Genomic DNA, 18496 nt, shown 5'->3' with positions numbered 1-18496 from the left:
TATTTATTACGCTCTGCATTATTCATTTTCCCAATTCAGTTATGATATGCCAGGGATATTTGAATTTAATATTAATTTATAATGAAATAATTATTGTCATTGATTGTAAAGTTTTATATATGTATATATAGTATTAGGTACCTGGTTATTATTTAATAACTGATATACTCAATAAAAGGGGGAGTTTTTTTTTAATCATCGAACACGTCGATTTTATTTTCTAGATCGGTGATATTTTGACATTAAATCTAAATACAGCGTGAGTCATTAATATTGCACGAAAATGTAAGGGCGTATTCCTTGGTTCAAAATATTGAAAAAACTTCCTATAAACCTATGTCCGAAAATGCTTCCCCGCGGAGATTTACGGTGTTGAAATATTAATTTCATTTTTAATTTTTTTGAATAATTTAAAAGTACACGAGAATAGCCATATGAAATTATATATAGGAAGGTTTTCTAAGGTGTTAAATTAAAAAATTTTAATAGTCTTGATGTCACTAATAGTGGGCGTCACGTATTACATTTTAAGTTTTTAAATACAACAATGAAAACAAGAAAAATTCAACATTTTCAACTAAAGTAGTATAAACTAATTGTTTTAGGTAACATCAGGGGAAAAAGTCTAATAGCAAAGTATATAGATTTCAACAAGTAGAATCACTTCTTTGATCGCCTCAAAATGCCGCCTTTTTTTATAAGCGGTCGTAAAACACTTGTAAACTACGCCTGCACCCCTCGCGTGACAGGATACAAGTCCGTCCACAAAGTTCACATTAGAAATGCATTTACGGGGGGCATTAAGGAAAGTTATATTAAGTTTATTATTAAGTTTAATAATATTATTGGTAAAATCAAGTCATGCCACAAAAGAGAGGTTATATCAATACCAAATGAACACATTCTTCCGAATAACCTCTTTCCACTTTTTTTTTGCTATTTCAGCATCACTTGATAACTTACAATTGGGTACATGATTTGGGCGCACAGTGCCTAATGAGTAAATACCTCTACTTCGGAGATAAACAACTAGGCCCAGAGACGTGTAAAAATTATCAAAATAAACGATGTGGTTTACAAAATTTGGAATATGCTGTGATAAACGGACCACCACATTAGAGGATACCCCCAGATTTGGAGAGTTTGGAGGAATTATATTATCTCCTGCACCAGTATATATTTCAAAAGCATACGAAAAGCCTAAAGAATCACAAAGGGGAAAAAATGTAAAACCCCACTTATGCGGTTTATTAGGTAGACATTGCCTAAGAGGGCTTCCAGTCATTTTTGTTGCGCACATTTGTTCATCCACGCAAAGTCTTGGAAGCATTGGTACGGATAAAAATACATTGTTAAAATGTGTTATATGGGGCCGAACCTTATACAAACTGTCATATTCTGGTCTACCTTTGCCAGGCATCGTTAAGTTATCGTTGAAATGAAGATACCGTCGAATCTCCTCAAATCGCAACACCGGCATCGTCTGACGAATCCCTTCGAAAGAATTTCTTCCCCAATATGATCTTACATTTGGATAACGATAAACCGACATATATATAAGTATTCCATATTGTTGTAGTTCAGTTGCATCTATAGTGAACCTCGTGGAAATATTTTTTTGGCCTGCATATAAATTAGTCTGTTCGGTCAGATGCTGAAAAAAATCGTCATTCAAAAAGTACCGAACGCAATCAAAGGGAGTGTTTAGATCCTTCAAAGCAGCTGGAAGTTGTTTTTGTCCCCGAAATACGACTTCATTTAAGTGTAATTGAAGATTTTTTTCCTCCAAATAATAGATTTGAATTCCAGCGAATTGTTAGTTATGCCAGTAATATCCCCCGAAAACGTTCCTGTGGTAGGAACTTCTGACCCATCTTGTTCCTCAGCAGGTTCAGGCGGTCGGACACGATTAGAACGCTTATAAGTTGATTTACGCTTTGAACTACTAGCACTAGCAAGAGGTTCATCTTCTTCAGTGGGTGGTTTAGGTACATTAAAACTAATACTTGGTTTCGTGCTTGGTTCACTTATTGACGAATTATCAGATGATTAGGCTGGTTGCTCTGGCTCTATTTCTTCAAAGTTGTCTACAACTTCAAAAGATGTTTCTTTATGATCGAGTTTTAACTCATCTTCGGCAGTAACCAACTTGCTAAGAGGCACATCGCTGTCGTAGCTAGCGTCACTGTCGTCACTGTCTATATCACCCTCGCTATCAGTGTCGTCAGAAAGACCCTCAATTATGTCAAACGCCTCATCTGATGATATTTTGGAAGTATCAAAATACTTGCAAAATAGAGGGTTTTTATTGTATTGTTTTAATTGTAGAGGGGCTCTTGGCGGTCCTATTTAATTTTAGCAACAACTATCATAAATTTCTTAAAACAATAAGGTACAAATAACTTACCGATAATTTTCTTAACACCAAAATCCGTTTGAAAACAATTTAAAACTTTCCACCAAAATAACAATCACGTACGGACTCGATTTTTGACCCGATTTCAAATGAAAATTATTTGAACCAGGCGTTGTTTACGTCGATGCAAAAAGTAGGCAACCAAATATACATTAGAATATTGAGTAGACTTTGCCGAAAGGCAAGCATATGCAGTAGCGTTAATAAAAGAAATATTTTGGTTTTAAATGGAATTTGAATGAAGTCCGCCTTAAGGCGGGCAGGTGCATTAGAGGGTTAAAAGGATTAAAAAGTGGAAAGAGACTGGAACTGTTAAGGATATTGGCAGACTAGGAAGTACTGGCTCAGGTACTCAGCCCGCGTTGGGAAACACGCTTCATAGAGCGACTGTAACATAATTATTAAAGAAGGAAAAGTGACACCATTATACAGTTCAAATACTTCGAGAGCTACGAGAAGATGTTTGAGAAATTAAAGAAGGGTTTTGCCAGATCATGACCGAAAGAACTGATAAAATCCCTAGACTAGTGGGACAAATATGTTTTTCACACGAGGCAACTTTTTGTGTGAATGGACAAGTAAATAGGCATAATTTTAGGTACTGGGCACCTAAAAATCCAAACTAGGTAGTAAGTTATCCTGAGAATTATAAAAAGACGAATGTATGGGCAGGAATTATTAATAAGAGAGTAACAGATTCATTCTTTGACGGAACATTGACAGGACAAGGTTATCATTTAGTAGACGAAAACACTACATGCTGATGAAAATAACCTAAATACATAATATGCTATAACAGGAAATAGGGTTTCAATAGGATGGAGCGCATCCCCACTATGCTGCGATCGTTAAAAGATTCCTAGATAATATTTTTCCAAACCGGTGGATAGGCAGACGTGGATCAAGAATGGCCACCTAGGTCACCCGAGCTTAATTCATTGGATTACTACTACTACAGTCCTAATTCCAGATTATACACAAGCGTTTGATACTTTAATTACGTTTTCAAGTCACTAGAAGACGGCGCCGCGTATTACATTTGAGTTTTTAAATACAACAATGAAAACAACAGAAATGCCTGCTGTGATACCAGTTGTTGCGCAAATTGCCACTATCCTATTTCTTAACTATTCAACACTTTCCACTGAAGGAGTATAAACTAATTGTTTTAAGTACCAGTATTCAAGTAACAGTATTATACGAGTAGTAACACCAGAGGAAAAAGTCTAAATCAACAAAACTATAAAAAAATTGAAATTTAGCACCTTAGAAATCCCCCCCTATAGCTGATTTCGCATGGTTATTCTCGTTTACTTTTAAAAGTAGCTTATTAATAAAGTAGCTATCAATAAAGCAGTTTATTCTTATTACTTTCTTTGGAGTTTTGTCAAAAATGAAGTGTAAGATAAGCCACACACCCTTGATATCCTTAAAGATTTCATTTGTAATGTAATTATGAAAATTTCTCCAGACTCTGCAGACCTTTTAAGGGCCATATCCAGCATTCGATAAAATATATTGTAAGAATATGGGATGTAATTTATTAATTTATGTTGCAATAAAGCGTTATAATTATTAATTATTTTTTAATGACCCATTTAATAGTTTTTCAGGTAAAAATATATGATACAATACAAACAAACACAACATATACAGAATATATGAATACAATTAACAAAAATATACCGTTTTTATATTTTTGGATTTTTCTGTATAACTTGAAACTCACACCTATATAATTGTAATCCTAACAAAAATTGAAATAAAAAAATATATAATTTTTAAAAATGGATTTAGAATAACAATACCTCAATATATCAAATTCAACCAACCATTCAACAAATTCATGGAGAAGAATTAAATTATTTTCCATAATTACCTAGAAAAAAAAATCTTTCATCCCTTAACAACGTTCAAATATTTAACAAGTTTTTCAATAAATCCAATGTGCTGCCTGGGGAACTACGTAAATTAACCGGTATTTAACTCAGATTCAAAGAGCATTTCAATTACCTTAAAAGCATAAATGAGAATCACGTAGTTGACGAATGTTTCAGTTTAAATAAAAGGTGAATAATTTTTTAATTTTTTTACTTTTATTTAAAAATATTTAATCAGACTTACCAATAAGCTTATTAACCACCTCATCCTCCATTCCTTGAGGATTTAATTTGTACTGTAACGAATTTACTTGAGAGATTTGCATCTCAAGGACGGTGACCTCTTGCGTGAAGACCTCAAACCTCTTCGGCTGGAACGTCACGTCTCGCGAGATTCTTTCGCCGTGTTTTAGTAAACTGGTAACGCGGTACTCCGAGTCGGGTATGGTGCAGGTTAGATTTTCGATTTCGTCAACTAGACGACAGATGGCGACTTGGGATAGTACCGGGATTATTAGTTCTGCTATTTGGCCGATCGTTCTAAAATCTGAAAAAAAATAGAGATACAGTATTATAAAGCTTTTTTCTACAAAATATTATTTTTATTTTAATAGTTATTTATGTAACAAGTAGAAAAAATTTCTATATGTAAAAAAAGGACATTTTCCAGATGAATATTATATAAATTTTTCTACTACCGAAGAACGCATAAATAATAATTACCTAAATACTGCGCGTTTGTTTTAGGCACTAGTAAGTAAAAACATGTTAAAAAATACTGAAGATGTCAAAACAGTTTAAATGCCGAGATGAGGCATTTAATTAAATAATAAAAAGTATATTTTCATGATATTAGATTTATATTATTATAATAAAAAAATTATAAATACACGACTAGATAAATAATTTAATGTAAAAAATATATAATATTCATAATATAAAACCAAAGTTCCTGCTGACTCAACTACCGTTGTTAAAAAAAACCCTACACTATCGTTTATATATAGAGCAACTTTTCAAAAATATTAAATTAATAAATTTAATACCATAACATTTAACAATTCAGACATAAACAAGATTTGGATTTAAAAAGATCCCATCATAAGAATGTTTTTGTTATTCTTGTAAGACCACATTCTTTACTGATATTTTTTCCTTTTTAGGCACTTCATATGTAGATTGTAGATTCACTACATTTTATATTTACTTCTTGCTCAGTTTTTTTTTGTACTTTTGAGTTCATCTGAGTGATAAATTTAAAAATATAAAGATTCAACATTCTTAGGGATGTACATTAGTCTGTGCTAATAAAAGAAAAAAATTTGGTGGTGAAAAACACGAAGCAAAGGACTAAAATTTAAAAAAAATCAGGGCTCAACTTTCGTTTAGCTGTAATCAGTTATGTAAGAAATGTTGGTGTATTTAGTATTTGAAAGTGTCCCTTACACAAAATCTACAAAAAAAATTCTCGGAAATGCATTTTCTATTTTCCTACTTTAGGATAACTGAAGTCAGTTGTATAATAAAATGTGGTTTATTTAATATTTGGAAGTGTCCATTAAACAAAAACTATCAAAATTTTTCTGCGGAAGTGCATTGATCATTTACAATTTTCGGACTTTAAAATAACTGAAATCAGTTACATGAATAGATGTTTTTATTTAGTTTTAAGAATTTTTTAAAAATGTAAATATGCTAAAAACCTTCTGCGGAAATGCATATTTTTTTTTGTCTTACGAGAGAATTGCTGTAGGTGTATCGGACTTGCAAGAAAAAATTTTAACTGCAAAAATTGCCGCAAGAATGGGATATTGCTAAGAAATAATCTCCAATTCATGTACTCAAATTCAAGCTGGTTTAAGTAAAATTGGAGGTCCTTGAATTATTGTGCAGGTATTTTATGATTTTGAGTTATTTTAATAAGGCTTGGGTTTTTAATGTATGTTTTATTGACTTAGATCGATGAATCGAAGTTTGGAAAGAAGAAGTACAATCGTGGACGTATCATCGAGGGGCATTAGGTATTGGCTATGATAGCAAATAATTCTGACGACCTAAGGCTAGTTGTATGTCCTGATAACAAAGGAGATACTACTACACTTACCTTAATTATTTTGGAGCATGTAAATGTAGGGTCTATTATTCATACTGATGAGAGGAGGGCTTATAATGCTTTAAAAAACTCTGGATACCAACATTATTTAGTAAATCATAGTGTAGAGTTTGTAACTGAAGGTAATGTTCATACTCAAAGGATAGAGTCAGTGTAGCAAAAAAGTTTTTACGAGGGCAACATATACCAGAAGATGATTTTGCTGATAAATTATGCGAGTATGTTTGGAGAAGGCATTGTAAAAAAAATTAGATCCTACGGTTAAAGTCCTTAGTGCCATAAGGATGGAATATGGAGATTTTAGAGTTAGAGTAGGCTAAAATATTATTTACACAATACTTAATTGGTTTATTGGATGTTTATTTCTTTGTTTAATATGTTTCAGTTTTTCTAATGAGAATTTAACTATTTACTTTATAATTAATATTTTAATTATTGCAGGTCAATATAATTTTTATGTTTTTTCTAAAATGTGATAATAAAATCTTAAATTTTTTCTTTAGTATAGTTTTTTTTGTGGGTTCGGTTTGGTTTGGTGAGAGTGGGACATACTGAATTGGTGTTGGTACTGAATTGTGAATTGGGTTGGGTTGAATTTGAGTGAAAATAAATATTATATAAAACCCAATTCAACCAAATGATCTTTGAAAAAAAATATGCATTTCCGCAGTGTTTTTAGCATATTTATATTTAAAAAATATCAAAAAATTTAATCAAAAACAACTATTCATGTAACTGATTTCAGTTATTCTAAAGTCGGAAAATTGTAAATGGCCATTTCTACAACAAATTTTGGTAGCTTTTGCTTAATTGAGACTTAATAGAGTCCGGAAAACGGACAGGACGCATTTTCGCAGGAAAATTTTTGTCATTCTATGATCATAGGGGCTATTTGAAGCAAAAAATATAAGGTTCTCTTTAATAGTAGATTTCAAATTTGACCCTAAATCAGCAGTATTCGGAACCATTTTTAAATTTTAAAAAACGGGTACCTTGGAAAGAGTTCCAAGAAGTAGCAAAAAAAAGAAAAACTGATAGTGTGCTGAATAGAAATACCAAGAGATTGGTTGTGCAAGATTCATTCATTAGTGCTTCTAAAGTTAAACAACCGTTGTGACATGTTTCAATATGGGTAAGCACTATAAAACGAAGACAAGATGCTGGTTTATACGAAAATTAAAAAACAGTAGTGTATTAAGATGAAAGTCATTTTAAACTGTTTAGATCAGATGGCATTTGCTGGGTAGGCAGACCAGCAAAACGTATCGTTTTTACCATTCGTTAAGGTGTGAATTAAAATATTCGATGCACAAAAATAGTCAACTGATTTATTTACCGACTCAAAATACTAAACACAATCACTTACAACTACTAGAAATATTTATTTACTAATATTTAATATTTATATATATATATATATATATATATATATTAGCGGCGACGCGGCTCTTTATATACTCGGCTGACCATGGTTCCGGAGATTTGCTGACCTAGAGACGTCGTATGGCTTGTGTTATTCCGGATTGGTGGATAATTAGCCGGTATTCTCGACAATTCCAATATCGTGACAGAATAAAATATTTATTTCAAAATATATACAATAACACACGGTGGTGGTAATATCATTTGGTTTGAGATTGCTCTGAAAACACACATCAAAACAAGTTAAAAGTTGGTTAAGGTCCAATAAAGTTGACGTGATGGTTTTTCCAGCCCAAAGCCCAGATCTCTACCCAATCGAGAATTTGCGGAATGAAATCGATTGAAGAATCCATCAAAAAAAATCTCCCTAATGTAAAATAATTCTATGAAGAAACTCAAAACGTGGAATGGAAATTAATTTCTCAAGACTATATTGAAAAACTTTTAAAATAAATGAAAAAAATATGTGAAGCAGTGATTGAAAGTAAAAGATATGCTACCCAATATTAAATAAATAAAATTTAAAGAATATAAAGAACTGGAGAAATATGGTACCTTGAGGAACACCAATCTGAATTTTAACAGGATGACTTTGAGTTTTATCAATCTTGACCATCCGTATAATATCCACTTCCAAGGCGATCCCACGTACCCCATTGGAATTTAGAACATTCAGAAGTGTTGAAGCTATCGAACGCTTTGGCGAGGTCTAGGAAAACTGCTAAACAGTTGGTTCTAGTATCAAGACAATTTGTCACTTTTTTTTTGTAAATTCTAGAGTTGCATAGGTTGTGCTTAACCCCTCCCGAAAACCAAATTGGTTCTATTGGTATCTGATTTACTTTCAAGTACGCTTATGGGGCGGAACAAAGAAGTTTAAATTAAGGTCTTAATAAAGTTGTTTTATTATTACATATTAAATTAGCAGACTTATTTTTGAAAATGAATTAAAAAAAAAGAAAAATTAGATTTATCAAAAGTATATATACATGTATTACATTATTGCTTCATAACCGCTCAGTAGTGTATTGAGCGATATTGAACTCGGGAGTTTTTGCATGCAAATCGGACAACATGAAAAAATTATCCTTCCGTTTTTCCAAATCATCTTTCTTTTAAGACCAAATAATTTGACAAAATTTTTTAAACGTATGTATTATCTGACGCATAATATAACCTTTTCCTCTAGAGCTACTATACTGATTTAACAACTTCCAAATTAAATGCCAAATTAATGTCAGGTTTACTTTATGCATTAAAAAGGTTAAATTTGTATATCATGGAAAGTGAATACTTTACACATGGTAGTGTAAAAACAAATTTTATATACATTTTACTATACACGTCCGGCAAAATGAGATCTTGATTGTAGAAATCAATAGGTGAACTATGTGTGTTTCTGCTAATAGGGAGTATTAGCTAGGGAGTATTAACTACTAACTAGAATGGAAACCAAATTGGAGAAACTGAATCTGGAAGTGTGGCGTATTGCATTTCCCTTCTTAATGGCAAGCAAGTGAAGAGTCGGAAAATCAGTAAAACATTGTTCTCTGATTAACTTAAGGTTTTGAAGTTACGTTCCATGTTATTACATGTGTATTTCGGCACCGTCGTGTATATATTATTTACATATTAAGCCGTAATTATTAACGTTTATCGATCCTACTACTCCTATTTACAGGTCTTAATATTTTTCAAAAATGAGGAAATTACATTTCCAAGTACTGACAGTTTTATGTTTATCTATTCGAAAAGTCCCGTCAGGTGTAAGAATTTGTTTTTTCCAAAAATATTGAAAAGTGAGATCACATACTTTCATATTTTTTATAATAGAATGACTAAGATAGATGCAAATATACAGCAAAAGTTATGTGTGGAAAAAAATAGGTATATCATATATTTTTTAAGTTACTAAAATTGTCGGATATCTCCGAAGGTAATTTAAATTTGCCACATTAAAACATTTTAGATAAGCATTTTGTCGTTGGTAAGTATCAAATTGCACAAGTGCCTCTTATTGTTTTCCTGATTCCAATAGGGAACTTACCATTAGAATTCAGAAAAGGTAAGAGATACAAACACAAATTATAACAATTTGCAGAATAAAATAAGGAAAACCTTGACACAAAAAATATTTTTTTAGACATTACGTTTTAGTGTCGTTGGGGCATAACCTATGGAGAATGCAAAATGTGAAATAGTAGAGTTTAATTTTTTTAAATACGAGCGTATGAAAAACCGTAAATATAGGATTTGAAGTTGGCCACAAAACAGGATTTATTAGAAGACGTTAATGGTACGTAACGTTGTCTTCAGTAAACTTACCCAAAAATTGTAAAACTTTCTCAGCTTCCCGGGTATCATCGAACAGCCTTTTTTGTCTGCTAGCCGGAACAGGTCTGGCATTTTCCCACATTTCGACCCAAATGTTGTCATTAAGCTGCATTCTTGGACTAAGATGTCCTTTATTCTGGCCAAACTCGTCAAGCTCGTCCTCCTCAATCCAGTCCCTGGGCGAATGCCTATAAATAAAATAAGAAAGAAAACAGTAACTTCGTTATTGTGTAAGTTTTTTAATTCGTGTAATTGATATTTTAAAATTAACTTCTAATTAAACCTCAGAAATTTAAAAATAGCCAAAATAACGAATTTTTGGTAAGGCCGGATTTGATGTATTTAAGCAGTAAATTTATTTAAGAGTTATCAAATTCTATCACAATTAATTGTATATTTTTTTGTCACTGTTATATTTGGGTGTTTTTAATTGTGCTTTTATATTTTTTTTCCATCGAAAATGTCGTTGAAGAAGTTATATATTCTGATAAATAAGGACAATTATTTAATTTCTTTGTTATTAAGTCAATTTATCTTATATATATCTATTTCTTAAAAAAAAAAACAATTTAATCAAATTTATGTTCCAGTTAAATACAAATTCAATATATTTTAATAAAATGTTTGCTCTTTACAATTTTTTAATTTATTTTTTTATTTATTATTTATTATTTTATTTATTTTTGCTAAAATACTTTTTTTTTTAATTACATGGTTTCCAGCGTTTCATTTTTTGTAAAATGATGTTATGGAAATGATCAGTTTTTGTTTTTTCTAGGCTTTTCTATGGGCAACTTTTGAAAAATATTAAGTTTTCCTACTAATTTTGGGTAAAAAATAAAAAAATGGCAATAATTTCTTTGATGGTTAATTTTTGAAAAAAAATGTGTGAAATACGTTTAGCTTTGGGCTTAATGGGAGTAGTAAAAATAATTAAATTTCCCATACTTTTTTTACAAAATTGCTTGTTTCGGAGGTTTTTTCATATTTTCTCCCACTGATATGCCATACATAAAAAAAGGTATCCTGCATCTTTTTCCCAAAAGGCACCATTTTATCAGAATTTAAAAATAAATAACTTTAATAAAAACTAGGGAAAAAAAAATATTGGATAACGTTAAAAAATACTAAATAATAAATAATAATAATTAATAATTAATTTAAAAGGTGCTCAAAGTGGCCGCCATTTTGTTGGATACAGAGCCTGCAGCGTAATGTTAAATTGTCGTGAATTTTCTAAATAACTTCACCCCTATCTTTAATTTCGCCTGCAGCTACTGGCAATGCGAGCCACATGATTCTTTAACTGGTGTCAAGTAAATAAGTAGATAAAACTGATCCCACAAATAAGATTACAAGGATTTCAATTAGGGGATCTCGCTGGCTAAGAAACCATGCAGGCCACCACAACCAAAAGCTTGGCAAATGTCTGGGTGTTTAGCCCTTTGTTGAAGATGGGTCAACAGATGCAGAACCTTTTGTTTTTTAATTGGATAAAGTTGGTGTCCAGCAATTTTTCGGGTACTTGTATTTGGTCTCGCACGAACTCATCGGATTCGCCGAGTGTGCATATCCGCTAACTCAATGCCACGCAAATTGCAGAGAGGGACATGATAACAAAATAACTAATAGCTTTGACGGTTGCTAGGATATCTTTGACATACGAATCAAAACTTTGTTATAACGTCATCTTCCTGATTAATTTAAATAAGGTAGTTGTTCTGCCGTTGCTTTATTTTAAATGTTATGGAGCGATTTACGTGGAATGAATTGGCAGATATGCATTTAACCCTTGGTGAATCCAGAGGAAATGCTGTATTGGCTCGCGCGATTTATGCTGAACGTTTTCCCAATCGAATGGTCCCAGAGAGAAGATTTTTTCTTAAGGTCGACAGGAGTCTACGTGAGAGAGGACAATTACAAGTAAGTACCTACTTAAAAAAAATAAAAACAAAAAATTAACATGTACTTTTTGTTTTAGGTGAACCCAGGCATAAGAGTTCGTGCAAGACCTATTCGTGATAATGTTGAGGAGGAAATACTTCACAATATTGAAGAGGATCCAAATACAAGTACCAGAAAAATTGCTGATCATCTGAGGATAAGCCAAACGTTGGTTTGGAAAGTTTTGCATGATAACCACCTTTATCCATTTAAAAAACAAAAGGTTCAGCATCTGTTGCCCCAAGACTATGCTAATAGGTTCGCGTTTGCCACTTGGTATCTTCAATAAGAGGCTGAACACCCAGACATTCGCCAAGCTATTTTGTTTAGTGACGAATCAACGTTTTGCCGAGAGGGACATTTCAACCCAAGAAACAATCATGTCTGGGCTAATGAAAACCCTCATGCTAAATTTATCCGTAGCTACCAACAAAAATTCTCTGTGAATGTTTGGGCAGGCATTATAGGGGAGAACTTGATTGATCCGTACATTTTGCCAAGACGTCTCATTGCATTGGAATTATTTGATTTTTCTTCGAGATGTACTGCCTGAACTTTTACAAGATGTGCCATTGGATGTTCGGCAAATAATGTGGCTTCAACATGATGCTTGTCCGGCACACTATGGTCGCGTTGTCAGGGAATATTTGAACCAAAGATCACAGTCTAACTTTGAAAAGTTGAAATCTATATACTTTGCAAAGATATCGTAGACGTTGGATTGGGAGGGGAGGCCCAGTGGCTTGGCCAGCGCGCTCCCCCGATTTAAATCCCTGTGATTTTTATTTGTGGGGTCATTTGGACCAACTTATTTATTCTACACCTGTGCCGGATGAACATGATCTTTTGGCTCGCATTGCAGTAGCTGCAGGCGAAATTAAAGATAGGGGTGAAGTTATTCAGAAAATTCACGACAATTTAACATTACGCTGCAGGCTATATATCGAACAAAATGGCGACCACTTTGAGCACCCTTTAAATTAATTATTAATTATTATTATTTATTATTTAGTATTTTTTACCGTTATCCAATAATTTTGTTTCCTTAGTTTTTATTAAAGTTATTTATTTTTAAATTCTGATAAAATGGTGTCTTTTGGGAAAAAGATGCAGGATACCTTTTTTTCTGTTAAATAAACCAAGGATTCTTAAAATTTTTGATTATCAGTGGCGCACTATTTTTTTTTATTAAAAAATTACTCTAATGCCTATCTGATCTACGCCACTGGTTGAAACTAAAACATTTACTTTTTACATTTAAAGCATCTTTATTAGGTAGCTTTATTGAGAAAATTTGACACCGATATCTTAAACAGTCAAAAAACTAAAAATTGATTTCTTAATTTTTTTAAAAACTTTAACCCCCTTTATTTTGCTTCTGAGGCATTTTCGACCCATAGTGTCTTATATCAAAAGTTATTTTTTTACGTCCCCTATCATCCTCCAAAAGCATGACCTTCTTATAAAAATTACCCTGTATAATAACTAACGTACACTAACATTTATTTATTAAAAATCCATATAATGCTTTATAAAAAATCGAGAAGCAATTTGCTGTTGCATCTTATTTTTTTATAAAGTTGTCCAATGTTTGTAGATGCAAACATTGGCCTTGCCAAGCTTTACCGCCTGTCGTATATATATTTTTAACATTATAATATTTATATTTACCTATTTTAAAAGGTTTTTTGTTGAAAAATTTTGAAACAAAATTAAGATTATAATATTTTTTTACATTTAATGCAAAAAATTAAATTAAATTACCACTTTAATAAATAAAATGAATTCGCTTTAATAACAAAAAAAAACTATTTTCTAATTTAACTCGGAAAATCCGTCTTCTTAAAACATAAATTATTTATTTACCATCTGATAAAATCCTCGACAACGGATCCAGGATTGGCCGCCTTAAACGATTCCATATCCGACAGGAGACTCGCGCTCATTATTCTGGCCCTAAGTTCAGACGCTCTCTGATCCGAGCCCAATTTTACCAGGATATCTGGCAACGAAATTAAAATAGCTATTTAAATTTGTGAGGAAACTGGGTCACGAATTTCTCGTTTATCATTAAACAGCCAGTCTAATAATTTTCCTTCAAAATTGGCTGAATACGAAAGTTTTTAATTACTTACCAGTATCTTCTTGCACCTGATCTTCCGTTTTCAGCACAGGATCCTGAGTGAAAGGAATGTATAAAGGATCGCCGGTTTTAATAAGTTTCATATCGCCAAACTTGCTAAATCTGCCCACTGGTTTGTCCCATGGCAGAAATTTTTCTTTGCGCCGTTCCTCGTCTTCCACATCATCTGAGGCATCAAAGAATTCGTCGTCTTCATCAGAATTTTCCGCGGAGGAGTACTTGATCGTGTCTCGGGTGATTTTTCGTTCCAAGCAGCAGTTTAGCATTTGGAGTTTTTGATTTAGCAGACATGTTCTGAGGTCTGGTATACCCGGAGTAACTCTAAAAGAATACGTTTTATTAAAAAGATGTTTTTATGCCTTGAGTCTTGTTGTCACGCAACATATTAACTAGTCAGTACGATATGACATACGTTTTTATAAACGATATCAAGAAATAATTTTTTTCTTACAAGTACTGCTAAGTTATGGAAGAGGATTTAAGCTTTGAATCGCTATTGGCTATATGGGACAAAAACAAGGAAGAATTGGAGAAGGACAGAAGGATGTAGACAGGCCAAGGAAATAATACCAGACAATGACAGTTCTTAAGCAAGGTGACTGCTAACAAAGACCCGACAGAGTATCAAAGACTTGGTGGGAATCCTGACTGGGCACAACAGTCTAAACAGGCATCTACACCTTCTTGGCATAAGAGAAACTCCACGCTGTCATACTAGGTATCTGTTATAGGTGGAGTCGCCTGAGAAGGAAAACTTTCGGAGCAACGACACTCCAATGGGAAGATCCTAAAGATCTGGACTGGGAAACAACCGTTTATTAAAAGAACGGGCCATCTCAGTGAAAACCGCGCATTGGGAGTGGAGGCATAGGGGTGGATTATTCTGTGGTTGGCGAAAAGGGATTGTTTAGGCCTACTTGCCGAGCTCTAGCTCTCCCACCAGCGCCATGTATAGGCAACTTCTGTTGCGCAACATGTAAATATCCGCATTTGTTGCAAGAAAAATGGAAACGACTGCAGGTACTCTATTATAGATGGCGCCAAGGTGTTCAAAAAATCACTGGAAACATTTTCTCCATTTGATCACCTGAGGAATTAAATGCATCAGAGAAGAAACTAACTGATACAATATACTCATTTTAAGACAATTTCCTTGGTAACATAAAATCCTCCACGAAGAGGGTACCTTGGTGGACCAGAAATCTCGAGAAACTGAGCAGCAAAGCAAGATTGGAATTCAATAGACCCAAAAGAACTGAAATAGGAAAGCCCTTATCACCTATAACAGGAAGTTAAGGAAGTCCAAAAAGAAATCATAAAAGCTGCATAACCAGGCTGCACAAATACCTTCAAAAGTGGCTCGAATCGGACAGGCACAGTGAAGGAACCTAATGGCATCTACACAGATTTTTTCAATGGGATATTAGAGCTTCTTGTTACAACTTACTTTTCTGAATGCAGGTTTGAAGCTTCAGATACTGACATTCAAGTGCATGGCCACAAGTTCACCCATGAGTAGACCCAGGTACTCAGGAACATATTGACCTTTGAGAGATTGGAATGGGCTGTGATTTCTTTTATATCTTACCAAGGCAAGATGGCGTTTTTGCGGCACTGTTGCCAAGAGAAAATGCAGAAATGCCAATGAGAAAATGCTATCGAAAGATAGTCAATACTTCCTAAGCCTTATTAATGATGAGTCTAATATGTGATAACTTGGATTTGTGATAACTAACAAGGATTTGGAAGGCGAAAGGAGTCATATTCATATATAAGGGTGGGAACATACCCCCCGAAATCTCCCATCTATCCTCTTTTATGTTGAAGATAATGGAAAAATTGAACCAGTAACTCAGGACGGAGGTATTCTCCATCCACGGTTGCGTAGACTCCAATTCGCCTAACAGAAGGGCAAATCAACTATTACGGCATAGCACAAAATAGTTCGGGATATCGAAAAGGCCTTAGGATTCAAGGAAATAGCCCTGTATGTATTTATGGAGCCTTCGATAACGTGGACTTCCTCGCAATAGAAGCAGCACTCTTTAATAGAGGTGCTGATCCAGCCATATGCATGCATGCTGACCAAAGGTCGATTAGGAACTCACTTGGATCCACGGATCTCAGTGTCACTGCGGTTAAAGGATGCTCATAGGGCGGGGTACTATCTCTCCCCTTTTATGGTCTATTGGTGGACGACTTGATCAGTCACCTTAACCGAAGAGGGCACACGATCATCCGTTATGCTGATGATATCTTTGTATTAGGGGGTGCAACGCAGAGACGATTGCAAAACGGATGCAAGATGTCCTGAACATGACATGGAGAAGCTATCTATAATGCGAAAGACGACCATTGTAACATTTTTAAAAATGTAGGAAAGGAGTGATGAACATCCCCAGTCTTTGGATGAGCGGTATCGAGATCGTTCCCAGGGAGAGGGTAAAATATCTAAGTCTCGTCCTGGATAGAAAACTCACCTGGTAACCGCATCAGTACTAAAAAAGGCGACAAGGAACCTTTGAGAGGCAAGACAACATTGTTATGGTTTATTCATTATTTGGTACATCCTAGCGTCTAAGCACCAAAAACACCTATTGAATATATATCCAGACGGTGATCCATCATACTGTATGTTGGATAAAAACCGAGCAAAAGACAGCCATATCGAGACTGTGCAGACGATAGAGGTTCTCTCAAACCTAACATCGCTCAATATGGTTGTACAAGAGGAAGCAGCCACGAGGGCAATCTCCGCCTACAGGAAAGAAAACCTTAAGGGTCATCTGTCAATCCTGAAGGGAATCTGGAATACTTAATATGTTTCAGGTGGGCGACCACATGAACCCAGTAAACTATTTCGATAGGGAACACAGAATCCACTTCTCTACAAGGGAAGAATGTTGCGGAAACCCAAGGTGTTTACGGGATGGATTGCAAATGTGGTACACGGATGGATGAACATCCATGATTCACGGAATTAGAGCAGGAATAGTAGGGCCTAGAGCACACACATCCATAACACAAAGCAAGGATACAACTGTTTTCCAAGCGGAACTATATGCGATATTGGAAAGTGTGGAAATCCTATCCAGAAGAGAACACAGAAGAATACGGGTTAATATATTCTCGGATAGCCAATGGGTTATTAGGGTCCTAAGAGGCTACACATACAGGTCTAGATGACTACTGGAATGCCACAGCAAGTCAATGAACTGGCGACTTAGAATCAGATCACACCGGTCCGGGTACCAGAACATAAGAGGTACACGGGGAATGAGATGGCGGACATCTACGCAAAAAAGGACCCGTGGAAAACTTTATTGGATCCACCCCATCTTTTAGGTTCAATAAAGGTTTCCTTGCAGAAGAGATTGCTCAATGATATCGTCTAAAGGATTGGTTTAATCTGGAAAAGTTTTAGAGCTTCTATCCTAGGAGTGCGATCTAACTTTAAGACTGGACAGGCCACTACACCTACGATGGTTATCTATACAGAATGGACTTATCCGGTACAGATATCTGCAGATACCGAGGTGAGGAAGAGTAGTCGACGGAACATTCAATTCTGGAGCAATGGACCACAGCTGATACAGGATTCTACACACATATAGGCTGAGTAAGATAAATTTAATGACGCTGCTCCTGGAGGAGCTGATCCTGTTTATGACCGTCAATAGATAGGGACAGAGAAAGCACAATAGGTCAACAATAGTCGCAGTGCAATAGGTCACCCTGGGTCAGATCCCATTGCACTACAAGGTGATACAAATAAATTAAATCTTTAAGCCAAAGCAAACAAAGATGCAAACAAGCAACAGTAAATAGGAAAAATATAGAAAAAGAAAAATTGTAGACTTAAAATAGGGTAGAAAAAAATCAGAAGATAAAATAGAAATTTAAAAGTTGACAGCATTTGAATGCGAGAAAAAAAAGAAGTCAAATGAGAGACGCAGAGAGACAACGAGACACAAAAAAGAAAATAAAAATGAAACATACTGTCAAAATAACTTACTATAGGTGCTTGGCTTAAAGTCCCGATAGTTTAAATGACAGAAGATAAAAGCAAAATATACTAAAGAAAAGAAAAACTTCGGAGAAGAGAAAAAGACGGATAAATAAAAAGAACGGATATGGCAAACGCTTAATAGTCGCCGAAGGAATTTTTATTTTTCATATCTGAAAGTGCCATTTTTACTTCGAATGTTGTTATTTCTGGCATTTCCACTGATCCCTGGCCTATG

At 34.1% G+C, this 18496-nt stretch overlaps 2 protein-coding genes across 2 annotated transcripts in view; one reads left to right on the top strand and one right to left on the bottom strand.

Annotated features, from left to right (window-relative positions):
* The window catches only part of LOC126743485 (rab3 GTPase-activating protein catalytic subunit), a 128515-nt gene that overhangs the window by 880 nt on the left and 109139 nt on the right, over positions 1-18496 (bottom strand). The window contains exons 4-7 of the mRNA XM_050450586.1: positions 14245-14573; positions 13976-14111; positions 10157-10353; positions 4541-4843 (exon numbers count right to left, since the gene is read on the bottom strand). Coding sequence (XP_050306543.1) covers positions 4541-4843; positions 10157-10353; positions 13976-14111; positions 14245-14573 — 965 coding nt within the window. The remainder of the gene's footprint in view (positions 1-4540; positions 4844-10156; positions 10354-13975; positions 14112-14244; positions 14574-18496) is intronic.
* On the top strand, positions 11754-12601 carry LOC126743487 (uncharacterized). The gene is made up of 2 exons (XM_050450589.1): positions 11754-12088; positions 12147-12601. Exons 1-2 carry the CDS (start codon positions 11912-11914, stop codon positions 12396-12398), a joined length of 429 nt encoding a protein of 142 aa, XP_050306546.1. The 5' UTR covers positions 11754-11911; the 3' UTR covers positions 12399-12601.

This window comes from Anthonomus grandis, chromosome 13 (assembly GCF_022605725.1).
Source record: "Anthonomus grandis grandis chromosome 13, icAntGran1.3, whole genome shotgun sequence".
Lineage (NCBI taxonomy): Eukaryota > Metazoa > Arthropoda > Insecta > Coleoptera > Curculionidae > Anthonomus > Anthonomus grandis.
Note: the sequence above shows the minus strand (reverse complement) of the source record. Positions and strands in the feature narration are given on the sequence as shown.

Excerpts from the sequence above, each read along its gene's own strand:
- LOC126743487 (XM_050450589.1), top strand. The coding sequence starts at position 11,912 with ATGGAGCGATTTACGTGGAATGAATTGGCAGATATGCATTTAACCCTT. Across the intron at positions 12,089-12,146 it reads GTGAGAGAGGACAATTACAA|GTGAACCCAGGCATAAGAGT; the intron begins GTAAGTACCTAC and ends TTTTTGTTTTAG.